The following is a 23,048-nucleotide window of genomic DNA, read 5'->3' on the forward strand; positions in this document are numbered from 1 at the left end:
TTTCTGCTGATCTGATATTGACAGGTCATTGTTTTCATGATGCTAGCTCCTCAACACTGTTTTAATCATGGGGCTGTTAGAGTTTTGTGTCTAACAGCTCCTATCATCATTTTTGCTCAGTTGTTGCTTGCCCAAATTTTTTGTTTTCCATCTCCTGAGAACATGCAGTGGTAACAGCTTTGTGATAAACTCCTCTGTGACAGGAGGACACAGGTTAAGCTTTCTTCCAGGAAGAACATGAATTCTGCAGATGCCTTTAAAAGGCAGCTTTGTGCTCTGAGTTGTACATTGGAACATTACAGCACAAAGCTGCAATAGGAAAAGAATGGCCCTAGTTGCTCATCTTCGTGGTGATTGAGGTAATCACAGTCTAGCTTTTATTGTATGTAACAAAACGTGGAAAAATGTGTCACAAATCCAGAGTGCAATTACTGTAGATAAGACGATAAGGGTAAAATACATGAATAAAAGAATGTGAAACCTACTTGTAGTTAACTAGTAGATGCCTTTTGACCATCATCTTCATATTAGGATAGCTATACTCATTTCAGTGCTCTTCAGTCCTCTGATAATTTCAGTTATGAGCTGTTCATGTAGCTGTATAACTGGAGTATTTATTTTGAAATAATTCCCAAAACTTATTTAGTTAATATATGCAATATGTAGAACTTTTGACTGAAAAAAATGAGTAAAGCTGAAGGCAGCTGTCAGTACTAACATGGGGTAAAATCTGTGTGAGTAGTACTATGAATTTTTTTTTTCTTCTTCACTTTAAATTAAACACTTCACTCTTAATATCAGGATTGTTCTTCCTCTGAGGGTTCTTAGAATGGAGAGCGGCATGCACTGATTTTTCTACCTCCCTTTTCACTTAAGATCTGTTGTGAATGAACAGTTCCAAAACTGTTCCACTTCATTCAGGGAACATCAAGGTTCTGTAGCAGAGACCATAATCCACCTAACTGGCTTCAACACTCTTACATGTGCCTAATGATTGTATTGTTAGGAGACTCATCACAGTGAAAACCAAAGAGCTGATTTGCCTCAGTCTGAGAAGACTGAAAAAAATCTATTGAGAAGGAGCATACAAACACCGTCTTGACTCAGTGACTATGAACAAGGAAAATATTTACTTAGCTATCTTTTTAATGTAAATTGTGCCAAATGCATACTATGCAGTGATAGGTTATGGTTAGGTAATTTTCTAAAGAGACCTTTCTGTGTAATACCAGACACAATGAGTATCTTAGACCAGGTGGAGTTTCTTTTCTTGTAAAATCTGTACATCTGGCACATGGAATAAAATCTGGATGTGTAACTGCTACTCCTAAATGCCTCATTAAAAAAGAGGACAACTGCTTTGCTTCTGCTTTGTCATGGAAGCACCTTACATTATCAACAGAGAATAATGTCAGCATATTTTTCTCTAGAAAGGTGACATTCCAGCCCACACCACACTCCCTGGTTAGAAAAAATAGCATTTTTATTTTGCCTTAATGCATTGTAGAGGCGAGATTCATGTATATTTAAAGAACATACTAAGCTTTTGAGAGCAGTGAATCCTTTATTGAGGTCTAGTTCCCAAGAAAATTGTTTTCTGAACAATTTATGGGCTGTTCTTACTGTCAGAGAGTCTTAAATGCTTCTCATGGACTGCTTCTCTGAGCTGAGTGAGAGGACAGCATAGGCTGCATGATGTGATCAGAAGGAAATTCTGCGCAAACTTGGGGACTGTTATTGCATTACTGGCCACCTACTTTTCCCTCCTTGAGGTAGATCCAGCATTCATTTTCAGTATCCACTGTTGCCAGAGGACAATATAACGGACATTATTTCACAAGTAATTTAGAATCTATTTTCACAGCCCAGATGAGTGTTAGGAGAGTGATGGCTGATGAGTGGGCAGGTGACATAATCCCTTACTCCTGTTTCACACCAGAGAGTACACTCATTGACTTACAAAACGTTTTAGTCTTCTTAAAATTCCTTCCTGGTCCTCTCAAGCAAGTTGTTTGAATAACATAAACTGTCTACAGTATCAAAATATTTTTGTAAATGGTCTTAATCCTAATTTATTGCTTCTAAGATTGTTTTATGTTACTGTAGTTGGCTGTGTTTCTAATGGTGTAGGCTGAGGTTACGCTCTTTGAAAATGAGTGTGGCACTGCTTGGCTTTTGCTTCTGTCTAGGATACTCTGGGAGCAGTTGTTTTTGAAGGAGTTCCCCTGCTCTTGCCCAATTACCGAATTAGAAGTAAATGTCTGCTGTGTAGGGGCATAAAAACATGCTGTGACCCATCACCACCTGAGCTCAGGGATGTAGACAGACCCTGTAACCTTCTGCAGTTTTTGATACAGCTCTCTTAAATCCCGACAGCAAGAGCAAACCAAACCTTAAAGGTCCAGCAACATAATCTAAAATTACCCTGTGTAGTGTCTAACTACACAAGTTTATACATAGCACATACTTCTTCCCTGGTGTTTTTTGAAAATCCAAGTATAGTCAAGCCCATGGGCTCACTATCAGATTTATAAGCAAATTTGTCCTGTTCTATCAGCAGGAACAGCAGACATACCAACTGGTTTATTCCTGGACAGACAGCCCCTTTCCGCCCCCCCCCCCCCCCCCCCCCCTTTCTCCCCTCATCCTCTTCCTTCCCTCTCTCCCTCTCACTAGATGCTGTAGTTGTTCTTTGTGTGAATAATCAACATTTTAACAAGGTATGTTGCTCACATGGAATTGTAGTTAGACAGCATTACCAGCTAACACTATCAGTCAATCAAATCAGTAGCAGTCCTGTCTTGCACTTGATGCTGCTTCATTAGGGTAAAGTAGAAGTGAAATGTAATGCAATTTATATTAATCCATTTGTATCTGATTATCAGGATATCTGAGGAGATGTATGTGCACAAGAAACCACAAAAAGGAAGATTACTTATTATAAAACAAGTTAGATGGTCATGTGGGAGTGTCCTATGGGTTTTATAAGGTAAAATAAATAGATCTTTTCCTTTTCTAGCAGTAACATGAGAAAGAGAGAGACCAGTAAAACCAGCAGCAATTACTACAAAGTGTTGCTTCAGACTAGCCTTTGAGTCAGATGCTGTGGCTGGATTAAAAATAGGTTTCCATAATTTTATGACCATTAGCTTGTATCTAGGTAAACTGAAGTGAGAGGAAGCTCTTTACACTGTTGAAGTGAAAACTGATCTCCTGCTAGGGTTGGGAACACATGTTTTCTGCTTCATGTGGTGTTATGCAAGGGCTCAGTTACGTTGTAGGGATTTTCACTTGGTGTTCAGGTAGCGATTACTAGCCAGTCCTGAAGCAGGATATTGGGCTTCATGACAAATGGTCTGTCTTTGAGTGGTAAATCCTGTGTAGTAGTGCAACAGCTAACACTGTAAGTTACGTACCACTGGACTAAAGAAATAAAGGTGTTTTAATTTAAATAATTATAGAGCCCAAATCTCCACTGAGGTAGGCAGGAGTGAGGAAACTTGACTGTGTGCATAGTGCTGCCACATCATCAGAGGGTGATTGAGGGGAAGGGATGCTGCTTCCACTATCCTGGGTGGGGCTTTGCATGCTGAAAATGCTCCTTAGGAATTTGTTGGTTCTTTTCCAAAATATGCTTTTGAATATTGTTGGGAAATTGCTCAACTGGTAGCCAGGTGGGGGTTGGTCTCTTGTCCCAGGCAATCAGCACCAGAACAAGAGGACGCAGTCTCAAGCTGCACCAGGGGAAGTTTAGGCTGGATGTTAGGAAGAAGTTCTTCACAGAAAGAGTGATTGGCCATTGGAATGGGCTGCCCAGGGAGGTGGTAGAGTCACTGTCACTGGAGATATTTAGGAAGAGACTGGATGAGGTGCTTGGTGCCATGGTTTAGTTGATTAGATAGTGTTAGATGATAGGTTGGAGACTCAATAATCTCAAAGGTCTTTTCCAACCCAGTTAATTAGTTTTAGTACCTTGATAAACTTTAGTACTTTCTGACTTCTAACTTTAGTTTTCATGCAGTTGACTGGAGCCATCACTACATTCCAGGATATGAGGAATGTGCATAAAGAAAAAATTACCATTTGGGATACTAGAATAAATATTTAAAATGCTACTTGTAGAAACATGATTATGGATTTACCAGAAACAGGATATGGACGACAGAGACTGGAATCAATACGGCTGATCAATATGATCTAGTATGTTCCTTTATTGCTTCAGCATTGTTCCGTTATAAAGCAAGCATAGTACAGAGCAGACAGTGGAGCTGGCAGGCTAGTAAGAAGTGTGCAGAAGAAGTGCGTATTAAGAAAAACTTTACAACTTATATAAACTTGGGGGACATTGCTGGCATGGCTTCATTGGTCCCTCATGAGTGACCACACACTGTACTACTATGGATTATTGGTTAACAGGCGGGATTGTTGATATACGTGTGCGTCCTGTTATTCCAAGATAACTCTCTGTGTTTATGGCTACCAGTGCCCTGCTTTGGTTACACGGTGCAGGCACAGCACTATTCTGCTATACTGCTAGCCACTTCCGCACTCATGCTGGGCACGGCCTACCACCATGTCAGGCTCTAGGCCTACACTGCCAGATTGCTCACACTGCTTATTACAACCATTACCACAACGGGAGCAGATGCATTGATCACTTTGAACAGACATACAGAAATTCTACAGTGGATTAGAAACAATACTCTACAACCTTGGCTGTTGATGTAAATTCTAAGCTCCAATACTTTTATCATTGTTCAAAAGATTGATCTGTACAGTAGGAAAACATATGATTTGTTATGATCACTGTAATTCCCAAGGTGAAATATACCAGGCTTTACAGAGAAGTGCTAGGAAAATTTTGGTAAGGCATTTCATTCTCCAAAATCTGCAGTGCACTGTGTGATGTAGGATACTTACTGAGCTGGTATGCTGTCTGGGAACAATGGGCTGTCTTTTCATGAGGGGAAATCTGCTTTGGAAACTAGTGTCTAGTGCAGCAGGACACTGGATTCTGATAGCCATTTCCATGTGGTGTCGTACTGAAAATACATAGTAATAAATGTTATGGGTATTCCTTTGGTGGGGAGGCAGGGAGTCAGGGCTGGTGGCAGATAGAATGGGAAGAACAGCTATGAAGAATAGGGCTACCAGTATGCAGCACAGTAAGAATACCCTATTTTGTTAGCATTTTATTTTAACATGCATTATTATTTCAGTTCAGAACTTGTGCAGGATAGTAAAGAAATCAGTGATCCACACGTACAGTCAGTAACAAAAACCAGACAGATTGGAGGTGAAACAGTGTAAGAAAATGTTTCATGTAGATGTTATCAGTTTTCTAGTTCTTGATAAAGAATGTTTCCAGAAAAATCCGTTTTACTCACTATATTTTATGTGGCTATAAGAGAGTCTGTAGATCAGTAGTTTAAAGGGAAGCAGACCATCGTAAACCTGAGTGATGGAAATTCTCAGAGACTTACTCCCCATGAAACTTGTTCTTTATATTTTAAGGCGAAGGCTAAGGTAAGTAAGTCAACTTGATAATAATTTTTAAGCTGATTCACATGTGTTAGTATGTTCTTCCAAGCTCTCCAGTTTTCCCCAAAATTAGTCTTTCTTTGATATACAGTAAAAGCAATGTTGGTATGAAATTTCATGTGTTTTTTAGCCTTGTATCCCTATTCTATTCCTAACATGCCATTTGTAGATCAAACTTATCCTACCTAATTGGCATTGGGAATACCTGCTGTTCTTTGTTACAGAGAAGATAACTCAGTGTAGGTACCTTCTAAGAAATTAGGCAGTCTTTTAAAAGCAGGATTTGGGGAAATTGTTGTCTTTTCTTCTTACCTCTGCTTTTGATCTCCAGGAGTATAGTGTCTCTTTCTACAACATTCTTATTCAAGTACTTGGAATAATGCATCAATTGAACTTATACCAGTGTAAATTAGTTCATAGCAGAAGCTACAGGCTGGGACAGAGTTCTGTGGTTGCAGTATTACTGAAAACACTTACATCCTTTATCTGTATCAGTAGTTTAATGTGTGCTTAAATAATTACAGAGTCATTGTCTGAATATAGAATTGTTTTGTTTTAGAGCCTGAAGTATGTTTATCAACGTATCTGATTTACAGTTCTTCTGGAAAAGTTAGTGCCCCTCCCTCCTGACAAGGCAGAAGTTACTTCTGGAGACTACAGGATATTCCTGTGCTTAAGATGGGGATAATTAGTCTTTACCAATATGACTCAACACCAGTCATGGCAATGTATTTCCTACATGTTTTATGTGCTAATTTTCTAGTCATCAGACAAAGGATATCTTTTCAGCCATGCTCAGTTTATCAACTGGCACCACAGTCAACTTCAATACAAAGGAGAGTTTGGTGGGAAAAGGATGAAGAAATGTATTTCTTTATCTTTCTTAGTTTTACATGTATTGCTTTGACTCTAGTTCACCAAGTAAGGAAAGCTACTGTACAAAACAACTATGGTTCAGCTGCATGTGATACAGATCCACAGGAAATGGTAGACTGTAGAGCAGTAATTCACCAGTTAATTTCTACAGTGCACAACCAGTGCATCCTTTTCATGAAAAGTGTTGAAGTGTTTGAAGAGTAGAATTTGGGAATTTGAATTCTGTCTTGGTTTTCCCTTTCACTTGAAGTTGTATACTTATGATCAAAGTTACTTACAGTGGATGAAAGGGAAGAAAATTAAAATAAAAGGTTTTTGTGTGTATGTGTATACTCAATAGTCAAGTAGAAATACAGAGAATTGTGTGGTCGTGTTAGAAGCCTCAGGCTGTTACTAATGAGTATGAGGAAAGATTAAGTAGAGAGAACCATGGGAACCATCTAACATTTATGAATGAATCTGTGTTTCCCTAGGTCAATTCCTAATATACAGTACTGCATATTCTAAAATACACGTATTTAAAATAGGTTGACACAGAAACTACAGTCCATATTTGGTGGATGGCAGTTAGAAATGTGCTGTTTATACCTTGACTATCTTTATTTCCTGGAAAATGAAGACCTAGCAGGATACTGGGAGGGTTTGTGCTCATTTTCTGTACAGACTGTCAGTGATGTCGGTTGCTGGAAATGAAGTTTGTGTATAATTAAACATAAATTTCTGAGTACAAAAACTGACCTCATCAGTTATTTATTTGGATTATACTTGGGTATGCTGTTTCATTCCAGTTAAAACACGGTGTGTGTAGAATCACAGGTATTGCTATGGAAATTTATTTCATGTCAAGTCTTTGCTGTTCCATCATATTTTCTCTGTATGCTAAAACATTAAGGATGATAGAAAACTTAGAATGTAACTCTTTTTTAAATTGTGCATAATCTATAATGATATCCAGAAGAGTTTGTTCTTGTAGTGGAAGGCAATGCAAAATCCTCATAAAGGAGAGGACTGCTAGGGTGGAATTGCTTATCCTCTGAGTCTCAGGAACTGAGGTAGATGACTCTGGGTAACTTTATATGGAAATGCCTATTGCAAAGGTGAAATCCAGAGGGAATATTTTAAACACTGAAATTTTTATATCAGGTAGTTTTCAAAAAACAGCATTGATCCAATATCCTGACTTCACTGTGACTCAAAGTAGCCTGAGTTGAGTATTTCCGATAGTGTTGACTAAATTTTTACCCTGTGTGGAGTGTTTGCTGGAGCTGCCACAGGGTCACCATTTCAGCCAGAATGCCCTCTCCCTTTAGGATATTTGCTTTCTGTATCATGTGAGTTTTTTAATCTGCTACCTTGCTGTCAGGTTGCTTTATTAATCGCTAAATTTTCCTGATGTGCACTGCTAGTGGTTTGTGATGAACCCTGTATCTACTGGGCTGAACGGAGGACTATACTGAATAGGCCAGTCTTTCCCAGTATGGTGTAAATTAATGCAGTTGAAAGGAATTAGTTAAACAGCCCTTATGAAGCTTGCAAACTCAGGCGGTAGGTGTTTTAACTACCTGGCCTTAGTGGACAGAGGGAGGTGGAACATGAGATTTCCTCTTACATTAATTGAACAATAGTGCACAATTACCTGCAGTTTCATTATTACCAATTATTTAATTTTTGTGTAATTGTGATTTCCATCTCACATGATGTGCCTTTGCTCTCTGTGTCTTGATCTTGGAGGAAAATTTGATGTAATCTCAATGAGAAGGGCAGTATTCATAATAGAAAAGAAGAAAGTTCTCCACCTATTGAATGAATGACGCAGTAGACTCTTTTAGCAAATGTATTGTCCCATCTGTGGTTTTGCTTCTCTAATCCAGCGTGCCACTCTCTCCGCTTCTGCCTTCTTCATTCTTGATGTTGTTCCATTGTCCCTCTGCCCTGTGTCAGAAGCTTTGCCTTCCCCTTGTCTTGTCATGCAGTTTTGTTGGAGATTGTACAGCATATTGACCTGTGGAGAATAACAAGGCTAGTTAAACAGATTGGATCTGCCATTAGTTATCATGGACTCGAGTGCCTTCGTCATGCTCCAGTGCTCACTTTTCCACTCAAATAAGTGTGAATCTGCCCATTAGAGCATTACTGGAGAGCTGGGTTGAGTGGAAGAAGCCTGCTGAATCTATTGGAAGGGAGGATGACAAGCTTTGAAAAAAATTTCTGTTAGCTAAACATTTGGCCTTCCTTCCCTCTACATATAAAGATAGTGTTTATTTCACAAAGAGCAGAATGATTACTTACAGATGTGATTTAAAACTGAGCTAAGAGGTAAAGACTATGCAAGGTGTCACCAGTATTCTTACAGATTTAGCTATACAAATAGGCAATTAAATCAAATTGTGGATACCAAAACTGTTAAGATTTATATACTTCAGTAGCTAAACAGAAAGTTATTTCAAATAGAGGTGGAAGAGGGAGAGAAAAATTTTCTTTGTAGTGATGATGGTGTTAAAATTTTGCATAGAAAAGTTTCCATGCTGACAATTTTTAGTAATTTCCAATGTTTCCAAAATTGAAGCTATCCAAATACAAACTAAGTTCTATTCAACAACAGTTTGATGAATTGCCAAGAGACCTGGAATGTTTTTGGTCTGTAGCTGAGGTAGGTATTTTGGTGTGCTGTACTGGCACCAGGAAAACCTTGAAATTCCATGTACTTTAAAACATGATGCTGTCCAAAAAAAATTACAGGGATTGTTACCAACTTCCTATTCTGCTATTTTGAAAAGGTTAAAAAATCTAAATGGGTTCTTTATCAAAGGGAGAAAGAAAATTACATTTTATGTTTTGCAGCTTGCTTTAATGAATTTGCTAGATTTTTGTTGACCATGCACCAATGGAAAAGTCCAAAGTCACTCATATTACAAAGTGGTTTTCCCTGTGAATTTCTGCTTCTTATATTCGTTGATTCATTTGTGGAATTCTGAAAGCAGAGGGAAGCCACAAAAGGGTCACAAAACTGTAAGCCAAGGTACACAATCTGTCAGACTATGTTTAGCAAATGACAGTGTAAACCACAGAGAAAATACAGAAAAGAGAGGAAAACCTATTCCCCTGGAAAATACATTTTCTGGTTAGAATGGCTTGTTGCTTCCTTGCTCTTTTGCAGTCAATTGTCATTATGAATTCAATCCTGTCTTAGGCACAAAGGCCATATGGAAGAGGAATTCTGTAACAGGTGTAATGAAAGGTGTTGCAGCTATCATGACTAAAGGAAAAAGCATCTTTCAGCCCAACAAAGGAGATTGCACTACCTCTTTGTCATAAATTTTACTTAGTAACATTTGAATAATGTATTTGTGGTGGGTTGAAATTACCCCCCAGTTAATTTGGAGAAACTGTCTCCCAAAATGAAATTGCCAGAGTAGCTCAGTTTGGCATGGAAGCAAATGAAGCTATATTTACAACAAACAACAATCTAGGAATATGAAATGCAATCTATATGTACAAAATATACAATATATGTATTCTCTCTCTCTCTATATATATATACACAGAATTTATAGACAACACAGAAACTCCTCAGGACCCCCCTGGATGGATCCAGGGGACCTGTACACCTCCTCCCCCGCTTTCTTCCTCCTCCTCCTCATTACCTCACACAGTAGTCATAACAGAGATACCCCTGGCATGGCCACAATGAGAGAGGGAGAGAGAGAGAGAGAGGAAAGTTGCAAGCAGAAGTGACAGGAAAAGAAAGAACTGTATATTCCTCTGATCTGTATCCCATTAGCAATCCAATGAATTATGTAGAACGTATCATTATTTTCCTTTTGCAACCAATGGTAATTTATTTTCAGTCTTTACAGTTAGGGTCTAGGGTAAAATTCCCCCTTCAAACTGTAATGCTACTGAGCATAGATAACAGTGCCAGAGCATTTCTTTAGTCATTGGTAGAAGATTGTGTTTTCACCTTTGTACACGGAACAGGACAAAAGGATTCTTTATTTGGTTCAATGTGCATTTTAATGCTTTTTACTCCATTGCAGATGGGAAATAACTTCTTCATTCTTGGTTATTTATCCTAGTTTTATTTCATTTTTAAGTACAAGCTCCTCTTGATAAGGAAATAATGTTGGATGACTTTGTTAGTCCCTGCCACTCTTTAGCCCTGGGATGTGGAGCCACTCAATTGTGTAGTGCAATCTTGTAAATGCTGAAGCATTTGGTTTTGTTAATTTTCACAAGTTCTGACTTCAGTTGAGATGTGCAATGTGGTTTTACTTGCATGGAAGACTTTTTTGTCAGGAACTTGCAGCACATGCACCCTCAGTAACTGACAGGAACAAAGTTACTGTCTAGAAATGTCATGTCCAGCAAATTATGTCCTATCATTTTGTGATTTCTGTGAAATGTGGGGGACATTCTTCTGTTCATGTAGACAGAATTTCCAGATTCCCCTTCCTGATTGTGCAGGGAGATCTCCCTGTATCTGTGTTTAGTAGTAAGAAACCAGTAGTCATGTATTTTCTTATGAAAATGGGATTTTCTATCTACAGCACCAAACTTGAGCATAGAAGAACAGAAATCCTCTATGCGTCCTGACGGCAATATTGCAGAAAAGGTGTAATCTTTATAAACCATGCCATGTGCACTGTACCATGTTGCAATGAGAAAGCTGCATTCGATCAGCTTGTGAAATAGGGTTTAGTAAATGCCTTGAGCAGTGATGTTGGTAACTCTGCACCCATTAGTAGTGAGTACCATATAATAACAGGAGTGTTTCCAGATTGATTACTTGGAAGCAAGTGGATCTCTGATAATCAGAATGGTATTAAGGTAGGGGAAGAGTGACTGAGAAACTTCTCAAGCAAGGTAGCTTTGATAACACACAGGATGACCACTTGATTACAAATGACAGAATGTTTACAAATACCACATGCAAAGATCTAGGAGGACAGGAATGAATATAGAGGAAACACCCCATCAAACAGAATTAACCGGATCTGCCAGGTATGTCAGAAAGCTGAATTTTAGTTTATTTTGCAATAGTTATTTCCCAGTATGACAGCTTTTAACTAACAGATTCAGAGATTGATAAATTCATAGAACACCAGTCTGACTTTTCAGGGTCAGAATATAGTTTAAATGTGTCAAGCTGGGCCTTGAAACTGTCTAATGTAGGAGAACCTACCACTTCCCTTAGGACTTTATTCCAATGTCTAATAGTTCTAATGGGGAAAATTTTTTTCTGGCATCCAGTCCAAATCTCCCCAGTAGCAACTTGTACTCATAGTGGAAATCATTAGCATTTATTTTAAGGGTCTAGTATTTAAACCATGGAATTTGAGTTTCTCCATTTACTTCAAAGGTGTTAGGAGACCAAAAGGTGCAATTGAAAGCACCCTGCAGGTTTTGTAGAGGCACTAAATGCCTATGTTGTATCTGACCTCCTTGACATCTTAAGCTTGTCAATAAATGTAATGGTTAACTTGTTCACTCTTTTACAAATCAGAAAAGTAGATAATAATTTAATATTGTTAACTAAGATCATGAGCTGATCTCTAAAAAAAATAAAAACAAATCAGTGCTCAAAATCATTTTGATCACTGTGTTGAGCCCTGGTGTCTTAGTAAAATCAATGTATGCATTTCCTTTGAAGTAAGTTATATACCTTATCATAAAGTACAAACAGTTAATGTGTTTGGGGGAAAAAATGATGGCAATAAAGTAATTAGTATCATAAGTTCAACAAAGATTTAAAACTCTGGTAGCTGGCAGTAATGGATTTTGAACACAGTTAATGAGCATATTCATTGCATTCATTTTTAATTAAGTGGAAAAAAATATTGGTTCTTTAAATGCAGATAATAAATGTGCAAGTCAGTCTTGCACAAATGGGCAACACAAGAATTTATTGCCTGCTATTGAACTAGGGAACTGGGAATCATTATAAAGATTAGCCTTACTGAAAAAAAAATCCAGAAAAAGCTTTAGTAGAAAATCTTTATGAGGTAATAATTTTCACATGAAGTATTGCTAGGCATATTTGGAAGAGTGTGTGTGTGTTTAAAATAAGAGTATTTTCTGTCATCAGAGGAAGAACTGTTTGTACCCTTAAAATGGACTCAGTGCCATTTTACATGAGGCGTATTTAGTGTATGACTGCACATGTTAGAGAATATAAAGACATCATCAACCTTGAAACTTTCTCAGAAGTGTGTTATGCTTGTGGTTTAAAAGTAAAATGATGACTTGGGAAGCTGCAGCTGTGAACTTCCAGTGCTTGCTGTGCTTACACAACACTCTCACCTTCCCGAACAGCCAGGCTATGCTGCCGCTGGGGCTCAGAGGGTTTCATGCTTCAGCGGGGGAAATCCAGCTGAAATGGTTAGTGTTTATTCTGTCAGTGGGCAGCTGGGGAGCTGACATGAAACAGGTTAAAGCACTGAAACCAGACCTAACTTCTAGAGCAGTGGCTTTCAATGTTTTTATGACTTGGGAACCCCCTAAACATTTCCAGGGAAAGCGAGGACCTTTGTGAGGCATATTGAAGCTTATTGATGACAATTGACTGACGTTTCTTAATTACCTTTCATGGTTACATTTGAAGTTGTTCACAGATCCCCAGAGATCCCCAGACCACACATTAAAAACCAATGAGACTAAATGAAATTTGATGTGTTTCATTCCCTCAAAGCTCCCAAGCTGTATCTCTCTTGTCAATAATGCCAAAATATCATATTCTTTCTGACAGAACAGTATGTCGGAGTCTTTGCTCAACAAATCTCTCACTGGCATATACATACATTCAAAATGTGCTTCCAGGTTTCCCTAAGTCACCTTAACCTTCAGGAGCTTATTTATCACAAGAGGCCAAGCTTTCCGTACCAAAAAGTCCTTGAACTTCCACTGGTGACATGTAGTGCGCTGCTAGCCATACTACAGCACAAATCACCATGCCACACTTAGGCAATTTCAATCTTTTTTTTTTTTCCTGACTTTTTTCTGCCCGATCCCACATGTTGTAATGGCTCACCATAAAAGGAGCTAACAAAACCATACACACAGATCTTTTCAAAATGCTAACTCTGATTTTATTTTTTTAACCTTACTGCATGATTTCATTTTGTATTTAAAGCCAGTAGCAACGTGGAAGCTAAGTTTAGGATGGCTGGTTTTGGTACCATACTTTCAGCATTAAAAGTGAAAAAAAAAGGAAAGAAAGAAATTGCAAACTGCAGAACCAGTTTATTGATGAATTCAGGAAGTTTATATAAAATTTATCAATTAACATTTGGTTCTCTTTTCTGCTCAGGTATGACTTTGTAGAAGTTGAAGAGCCTAGTGATGGCACTGTTTTAGGGCGCTGGTGTGGTTCCAGTAGTGTGCCAAGCAGACAAATCTCCAAGGGAAACCAGATCAGAATAAGATTTGTGTCTGATGAGTATTTTCCTTCTGAACCTGGATTCTGCATCCATTATACACTTCTTATGCCAGTAAGTAATATGTTTCAGATTGGAACATTTCAGGAGAACAAAATCTTTGAAGTGGTAGCTCAAAAGAATCTGTTAACATCTTAAAATTAATTACTGTTTATTTCCTAATGATAATAATGGGCAATCTGTCTTCCAGAATTGTACACTTTGTTTCTGTTTTTTAACTAACTCAGTGTTCTTGTGGTTCTTCTTGGATGGCTTTGAATTGGGAAGTTGTAGGCTTGATTGTTTGCTTGGAAACTTAATAAGATGTTTGCATGCCTAATACAGCACTGCAGGAAAAAAAATGTGCAAGCTTTGAGAAGTAATAAAATCAGCCTAAGAATCAGTTGTGTGACACTGAAAGAGTATTGGGAAGCTACAAAGAAAACTGAAGAAATTAATGATTTTATTAGTCAGCTACTTTTAGACATACATGGAAAAAATATTACACCTAGTTCAAACCCAGAAAAATTCTTATTCTTTTAGATTCTTTTATTCTAGTGACAAAGGAGACAATGCATAATATTCATTTTCCACTGTGTTTTCCCAGGAAACTGTACTTTATACTTTTTTTGAGAGTTGCTTAATGCTTGTAAATAACAAGTATTAAACAATAGTAATTGTCTACAGTATGACTGTTTTCACTGTCAACACATTTCTTTTACCTTTTTCACCAAATCAAACGCCTGTGATAGTAAACCAATGTTTATAGATTTTTAAGGATGAGATAATGTTTTGAAACATTAAAATAGAACAGAACAGGACTTGACTTCTTCTAGAATAGGTAAGCAGTATTTTTCTTAAATTCCTCATAATTCACTTTGTGAGTCTCCTGAGTAGTCTTGTGGTCTGTGGTATTTTGTTGGTGGAAAATATCTGCAAGCTCAATAAAATAGTGATCAAAAGCATCCATGCTGTAACCCCACTGACATGTACTTCACACAGTGCCTTTGGCTTGCCTACTGCTTTTGCTGTTGTTGCCAATTCTCCCCATTTGCAAAACTGCAGTTACTGAGAAGCACGAAAGGACAGTTCCATGTATCTTTTCAACAGTGCATAATCATATATGTTATATATTCAGCATGATGATGGTGATGTCAGTGGTGTAGTAGTGTGTGTGTTAATATGTGTATACATATATATATGTATATGTATGTTATTTTCTGTTGTTTTCTTGGAAACATTTTTAAATATTTAGGCCTAAGAAAGAAGTATTCCCGAAGTGATTGAATGTTTGAGCTACATATTTGATTCTACTGCGAGTCAGACCCTTTTGTTAGGAGAATAATCTGACTTGATAATCGTGTATTTTGAAACTAAATGAAATGTCAATCAGTCTCCAAAACAGTATGAAACATGTTGAGGTTTGAACTTCTGTACACCCAAGGGCAAACTGTAATAAGCATGTTTACTTTTAGAAAATGGTAAAAGAATCCATAAGTAGATACATTTGTGGGCTAATGCCAAATTTTGTTGTTGCAGCTCTTTTATTACATCCTATCTGCTACATAGATATCCAACTTATGTCTCATACAATTTTTGTGGAGTAGATGAAAGAAAGCCACCTAAAAATATGTGTATTCTTTATTCCATGCTGTACAGATGAACTGAGTTTATTCCTTCACATTTGATGGGAAAACTGGTTATAACATTTAAGTTATGAACACTTACAGAACAATTACTAAATCTTCAAAATATTTGCATAACTTTATAGACAAAACCAGCTGACTTCATAGAATGCATTTTTAGTTCCCTGTTTTTCTCCATTAGCAAAGCTCTTACAGCATAAGAAGTGTACATACAAACTGTTTGAGCTGCTAAGTGTACACTCTCTTGCATATATGACAGGCAAGATCAGCCCCCTTCATGTTGTAGGAATTCAGAACTTGCCTCGAGAATGAGCAGTATGAAAAGTGTTTATCAGTTTGTGAGGATTAATTGAAAAATCTCTTTTGGAAAGAGAGAGTCGTGAGCTTTTCATCAGAAATTGCATCTTCAGCAATGCAAAATACAATTTCACATTTCAGACTGCAGGTTGTAAGTGAAATCTCCATTACTGAGTTTCAGGATGCGACTGCTTTTTGTACCTAAAGCAGTTGAAAACTGGTGACCAAAAAAATATATTTTTCTTTAAAACTAAAGTGTCATCTCATTCAGCATTGCAAGAAAAATTAAAATGTACAGCCTCTGCTTCTTTCCCAGATTCCTGCATAAAATATGCCAGCTGTAGGAATGAGTGCAAATTCTAAACATTTCTTGTAACTGATTCACTTGAATGAATTGGTCCTAAACAGTTAAATGTTGGGGTTTTTTTTCCCTCAGTTTTTGACAGGAGGGGGATGGGTTGATGCCTTGTAGACTAGCAATGAGAGATTGTTTGGGGAGAAATGAAGCAAAACTGAAATAAAACAGTGCAAGCTTGTTTCTGTATTTGAAGGCCACACACAGAGAGGGGCACCGGACACATTTTCAGGTCCTTTAAAGAACAAGAGAAATGACTTTGTTTAAATCTGCTGTAATTTATTGAGATTTTTTTGTGGGGGGGTTTTTGGGGTTTGTTGGGGTTTTAATGTTGTTTTTTGTTTTTTGGTGGGTGGTTTTTTTTACTTTGTATATTATATTTCAAACTGACTTTTCACATGATGAATAAGTGTGAGAAGAATGGCTATTGATCTGATTGATCCTAAGATTTAGTTACTCAAAAGGGCTTGCAGCACTTCCAATGTTAATAGATGCGACACTATTTTCTAGAAAGGTTTACTATAGGGTTGTAAGGCTGCAGAAAAGCAGTGTGTATACTGTATACAAGCAGAATGCTCTTCAAGAAAAACATGACTTTTTTTGTTCAGGTTGTAGCTAGTTACAGTTTAATAGTTTGAATTTCTTCCATTTTAAATTGTGTACCCTGGGCACATCTAGAGCTTTCTCTAATATACTGGTCTATCTCCACTTTCCTTTCCTCTGTTCTGTAGTTGCAAGTTAATTTTGTCAGGAGTACCATAAAGTGGAAGGAAGTGTTGAAAAGGTTTATTCTTACTAAGAAAATGTAGTTTGTGTTATTTATGGGCACTTTTTCATACTCTACTTTGTCACTTAGTCTGTTCTTACTGGTGAGCTGCTTTATTCACTAAGGCCCTCATAGTGGTTGTTCTGCATTTTGGCTGTTCAGCTATACATTTATTAAAAGTCATACTTTTGGCACCACTATACCACCTAAACTCTCCTAGAACTTTATTGCAAAAACCAATTAATATTTAATTTCTTTTCCTCACTTGCCCCCATTTACAGCTTTAATTCATATACTAGTCACATGCAGTTGAGGGAAACCTTATAAATTCATATATGTTTGGACTTCATTCTTTCTAGTGACTTGTTTACTTTAAATTATATCAGTTATAACTTTGGCAGAGAAAACTTTAAGTAATAAAGTTCATTGTTGCTTGGGGGGAGTGGATGAATAGGATACTTGATGCCTGAGGTGCCATTAAGGAATGCATGACTGATTGCCAAAGTAGTTATTAATTATTCAGGGCACTCAGAACAAAGCAGCTCCAGTTAAAGTTGAAGCTGGTGGTGACTGTATTCCCCTTCTTTTTTGGCATATGGTAGCATGCCATTTGTCATCAAAGATCACGCCAAAGATTTTTGCAAATAACAGACTTAACTATGCAAGGGCAGAAGGAGAGGAAAATCCAAGAAGCTGCTTCAAGACTGACTTGGTTTAAAAGTGACTTAACAGGTGTTATGTCCTTTTGGTGCAGTACTGTATGGCTACCTGTATTTCAGTACATAAGATTTGTTTTTTCCCTCTTGATACCGAGATGCCATTAGTAGTCCTCTTCCTATAAACAGTAACAAAAATTAAATTTAATATTGTGCAGATAATCTGTTTAGGGCTAATTAGTAATTGTTTCTGTGTTTCATCCAAACTGGCTAAGCCTTGGTCTTTTAGAGTTGAGCATGTTGATCTTGTTTGTGGAACTTTTTAACTGAGCTTGCTTAATAAAAAAGGCAAATAAAATTTAAATGCCAGCACAAAAAGTTCATGGTAACAGAACAGAGAAACTAAGCACTTGCCTTGCATTCTCTTCCTTTCAAAAGTGCAGAGATTTCACAGATGTCAGGTGTGTATTTCACATGTCAGTACCAAAGTTCAAGAGAGGCCTAACTTTGTCTGCAATAATTGAAAATCTATCCAGAAACGTCATAGAGGAAATTACGGATCTCTTCAACAAAAGTTTTTCTACACTTCCTTAAGAAGTAATCAAAAGATTTTGGAAATAACATGATTTCACAGTTGTTTGAGCCAAGGTGGTACAAAGCAGCAGGAGAGTGTTCTTTAGAGCTTTGTAATGCTACTGAAGTGAAAATGTGCTGTGGAAATCCTTCATACAATACGAAGGACTCTTAAACAAAACCTCTGTGGTCAGTTTCCGCTGGTTAGGTGTAGTGAAATCTATGCCTGTATAAATCAGCAAACTCCCAAAGATACTGCAGCATGCAAATTCAATCATTCAATTTTTTTTTTTGTGTGGAAAAAAATTATTTGTAAATCAGAGAGGTTTTTGGACCAATTCTTTCTTTTGAGATTTCATTTTGCATTAAATTTGTGACAAGGGCTAAAGAGAAACTCCTTTTAAATTAAGTGACACATTAAAGATGTGACCTGAAAAAAAATATATATAAGCTTGAATTTTGTGTACTCTGTTGTTCTCAAGAAGTCTACAAGAGAATTTAAAGACAGAAAGAGGATTGGTTTAGTCTTGTCTTGAACAATTTCAAAAGTTTTCTGGAATGTGATGACTCTGGGAGTGGTCTGGCTGGTGTTGGTGAGATCTTAGGTAACTTTATTTCTGTTTGAGAACTATCTGAAAGAACTCTATTTTGTGAATTAATAAGCAAATGGGGGGGAGGGGGGAAGGTGTAAAAATCCATGAAAGATAGTGAGGTGGAAAATCTAATCTGCATTAATGATGAGAGGAAGACAATACAGGGTACATGGGGAAGGTGGACTGGAGTGAATTACAAGCCTTGAGCATTACCGTAAGGGTTACCTTTGATGGTATTTTTGTCCTTCAACTTGATGTAATGTTTACACTTGCTAATAATGAGGGAACACATCACTAATGAAAATAACTTTTAACAATTACATTTTAGTATTGTACTCCTGAGTACATTTTTTGAGTTCTTGTTATGAGAGTGTGTCTATATAGTAAAACACAGTTAAATGTCAAGACTAAAGATCTAAAAATAAGTCAATTGCTTGTTGTTTTTCAGATTTTGAGTATTTTGCTTAATGAGATCAATAGGATTTTCTACTAGCTGATAAACCTTTCTTCAAGTGTATTTGAGTCTGGATTATTTTTTGTTTGTTTGTTTTTTGTTGTTTGGGGTTTTGGTGGTGGTGGTTGGCTGACTTTTTTTTTCTTTTCATTAAGGTCACTCAAGAAGGACTGAATTAGGTCAGGTCAGAGCAATTACAGAAGAAATTAACAAAATGATAATACTGCCTCTCTGTAGCAACTAAAGATATTAGCCTATGATGTATTACTCACTACTGTTATAAACTTTGCTTTTCTGATCTCCAGAGAGTCTCTCTTCCTTCTCAATCTCATTCACAAAACAGTTCATTACAAATGAATGAGGATCAGCTGGTAATGCATTAAAGCATGTAACATGTATTATGTGTATTGGCATATGAATTTGGAAAAATTATTACTTAACAGAGTTAGCAGTAATTGCAAGTTTTTAAGCCTTCCAATTGCTTTTCTAGCTTCCCAAGTGTTGAGCTGCCTTGAATCAACCCAAAATTTGCTTAGTCTGGGATCCTGCAACCCATGGTGGTCATAAATGGATGATGGGGAGCATTGGAGGAGGTTAAGATGTGATTCTTTACCCTTCTTGTACTCTCCCACTCAGTAGCTATTCTCTGCAGAAGAGGGAAATTCCTTGAGCCTGGGTGCTTTGTCCATTTAGGAATCTGTAATGGATGTTCCTTGAAAATAATTGTCCATGCACCCCTTGAACGCAGGTGAACTTCCCATCTTCACAGCATACCCTGCTAAAATGAGATTGTATAAGCACCTCATAGAATAAAAGCTTCAAACAGCTCCTATACTGGAGAAGAACCATATCTAGATACAAACTGTAAACTCACTGATCTCATGTAATGGAGATGAACGCTGCCTCAACATAAATATTCCACAATGGTGTCCAAATGTGCCTTTAGTTTTAAAAATTTATTCTGTAGTCACGGTTCAAAGTTATTTGTTCAATCTTATAGATCATATCTTTTCTACAAAATGCAATGTCTCAGTTATTTGTGTGGGTATTTTTGTTAATACTTTACTAAATGTTACATAAGTTACTTTTCACTTGATATATTCAGTTTAAAAAGCCAAAACCCACCCATCCAGCCCCAAAACCCAAACAAAGACCCGAACAAAAAAACCAACCCAACACCATTTTCTTGTTTGTTGTGGTTTTTTTGGTTTTTTTTTTACTATCTTTAATTTTTTATGTTTTAAGTATTACATAATTGTCTAGTTGACTATCCCTTTTCCAATTTCCAGGATCAACATGTTATTCACAGCTTTTTGAGAAAGCATGCTGATGGCTTCTCTACCAATTCCAAAGCAAAGTGACTCTGTCCCATTCTCAAAGTAATTCCCTGTGTAGCTGGCACAGTCCTAGATTTTTTGTGCTTTCAAATACTGAGACGTTGTGTCTGACATGCTTGCTAGTGGAAAAAAAGGTAAGCAAACGTACCTTTGATACTAGGCTTCAGGCTGCACCGTATTTTCAGTTGTACTCTTCCAGCTGTATTCATGTTGTGTCCCTGTCCAGTATCAATATATTAGTCATGCCACTGTCTAGCCATTGCCTCAACCCAACAAAACAGGCGGTAACTACTTGAGGTGGTGTCTACTGTGATGACTTTTCTTACCATAATTCTGGTAGGAAAAGATGAAAGCATGAATTAAAGGAAATAATTTGGGACAGAACAATAATTCAGTGTTAAGTTTTCTCTTGTTTGTGTGTGTTTGTTTTTTAAAAATATAGATCAGATCTGAAAGATTCTAAGGAGCAGCAGAATTGCATGGAAAAAAATGGAATTATAAGTTCAGCTCTAGACATATGAGATAAATCAGCTGTAGAGCAACTTCTGTAGATGACTGCACAGTCTAGCTCCACAGACCGGTGGAAGCACCCCTTTAAATTCAGGAGAAAAGTTTTTGTCAGCGTAATAAAACTGCACGGTAGCCTCAGGGTAGGAGTTTACTTGCAGAAAGATTAATGTGCGGTATTGGTAGTGGTGTTAAGATTAAATCTTTCTGTTTCTAAAAAAGGGGTAGATAATAAGCACTGTGAGAATACTGAAATTTGCACCTGTCTTGTATTTGCAGTATCTGGCCTCTGGTGTTACAGATGGGGATTATGAGCTGTCATTTGTTAGCTTCTCATAAGTACTTAAAACTTTTTTAATGATGATGAAAGTTGTGACTGAAGACACCAGGGTTTTTGTTGAAAAGGTTTTGTTGTTTTGGTTTTGTTTTTTTTTCATGGGAAAATCTAGATAATCAAATCCTGTTGCATCTGTACTTCCAATTATCTCTGGCTGGGGTGGTGGAGAAGGAGTTCAGTGGGGTTGCTGCCATGTTCATCCCTGATACTTGGTGTACATTGTTGAAGAATTGTAATCATGTAAAAAAACCAAAATAATCAAATAAAGAAAACCTTGCATGTGAAAATGGAGGGCAATTTGTTTGGCAAAAGACATTTCCAGAGGAAGAATGCTCAGGCTGCTTGAGTATTAATTTCACACTGCTTTTGAGCTAGGCAATAAATCGTAGGAAGAAAAGTAATATAACTCATTTATGAGGAGAAATAAAATGCTAGGCTTTAAATTGAAGGGAGTGATTTAGTGCATGACAGAGCAGGTTCAAAGGCACTTGAAAAGTGGAGGTGTGAAAGCAGATGGCATAGCCTTTGGAAGAAATTTTGCACGTAATCCTACAAACATCGTGAAGTTGGTGGCTCTTAACAGGGGCTCTTCCCCTTCAGTGCGAAAGAATTCCTTTGGGGAACTCCATAATAATTCTACCCTGATACCATGTACAACAGTTCTCAGCTCTAATCTGAGTAAATCTGTGAGGTGGTTAGGAGAATTTCATTGTAGTGGTGTAAATAAATCAGTCTCACACTTTATTGTCCAGTGTCTTTTGGTAGCACTTAGTTAACTTAAGAGTTTCTCAGTAGACATCAATAACTCTAGATCATCTAGCAGCACGGCAAATACTTGTGAAAGCATGACTGTCTTTAACAAGAAAGACAGTGTGCTAAGGTAATTTTGATAGAAATCCACATTCACATGGTTTCATGAATAGTTGGCATAGTAAATACAATTTCTTAAATGGTAATTTTCAAATATTTTATTTTTAGTTTTATTCTTTCACTTGTACCTGCATGTAAATGTAAAAAGATTACTGGTTTTGAAACTTCAAAGCATCCAAAATTGATTTGTAAACAAATTTTGAAGCTGACCCCAAACTTCTCAGGTAGCTGATGTGACCAAAATGGATAGGCAGCCAAAGGACAGTAAAATAATTGAGCTGAGCAAAATTATCCCTTGGACATCATTTGTATTTCTTGGGAGAAAGGGCCAAATGCCAAATCAGTTGTAACTTGCTAACTTTCAGGATAGTAAGCCCCCATGTATGTAGGCTTTTAATGCGTAAGCTGTTAATAGGGTTGCCATTGCTTATCTTCTGAAAATCACTCCAATCTTCTGAGGTTTCCTGACTTGTATGTGCTTATTTGTCTTCAGGCTGTTCAATATGAGGTCTTCTGGCTAGTCAAAAATTAATAATAAAATGCTTCCCATTGTTGAGTCATCTGTGTAATGCCTACTTGGCTTGGAATTCTTGTCTTCTAGTCAAAGTAAATTCTGTCCTTGATCTCTTTCTGTCATTGCACTCTATCGATAGGTGTAACTTTACATACCTTTTTTTCTAAGAAAATATTTCTGCTTAAGAATGCCATAGGCACCTTTCATGTAGAGAAAAAATATTGCAGTTAGGTGCCTAAAAAAGCAGCATATCTTTTGATGCAGTGTAAATTAATTTCATAAGCGTGTTTTGAAACTGCTTGTATAAATTAATA

The 23,048-nt window shown here is 37.2% G+C and overlaps 1 protein-coding gene across 2 annotated transcripts in view; it reads left to right on the forward strand.

Annotated features, from left to right (window-relative positions):
- Nucleotides 1–23,048, forward strand: part of PDGFC (platelet derived growth factor C) — a 124,686-nt gene that overhangs the window by 76,038 nt on the left and 25,600 nt on the right. For both annotated transcript variants that reach the window (XM_068137211.1, XM_068137212.1), the window contains one exon: nt 13,724–13,904. In XM_068137211.1, coding sequence (XP_067993312.1) covers nt 13,724–13,904 — 181 coding nt within the window. The remainder of the gene's footprint in view (nt 1–13,723; nt 13,905–23,048) is intronic.

This window comes from Melanerpes formicivorus, unplaced genomic scaffold, assembly GCF_026170545.1.
Source record: "Melanerpes formicivorus ecotype bairdi unplaced genomic scaffold, bMelFor1.0.p_v2 SCAF_4, whole genome shotgun sequence".
In the NCBI taxonomy this organism is placed as follows: domain Eukaryota; kingdom Metazoa; phylum Chordata; class Aves; order Piciformes; family Picidae; genus Melanerpes; species Melanerpes formicivorus.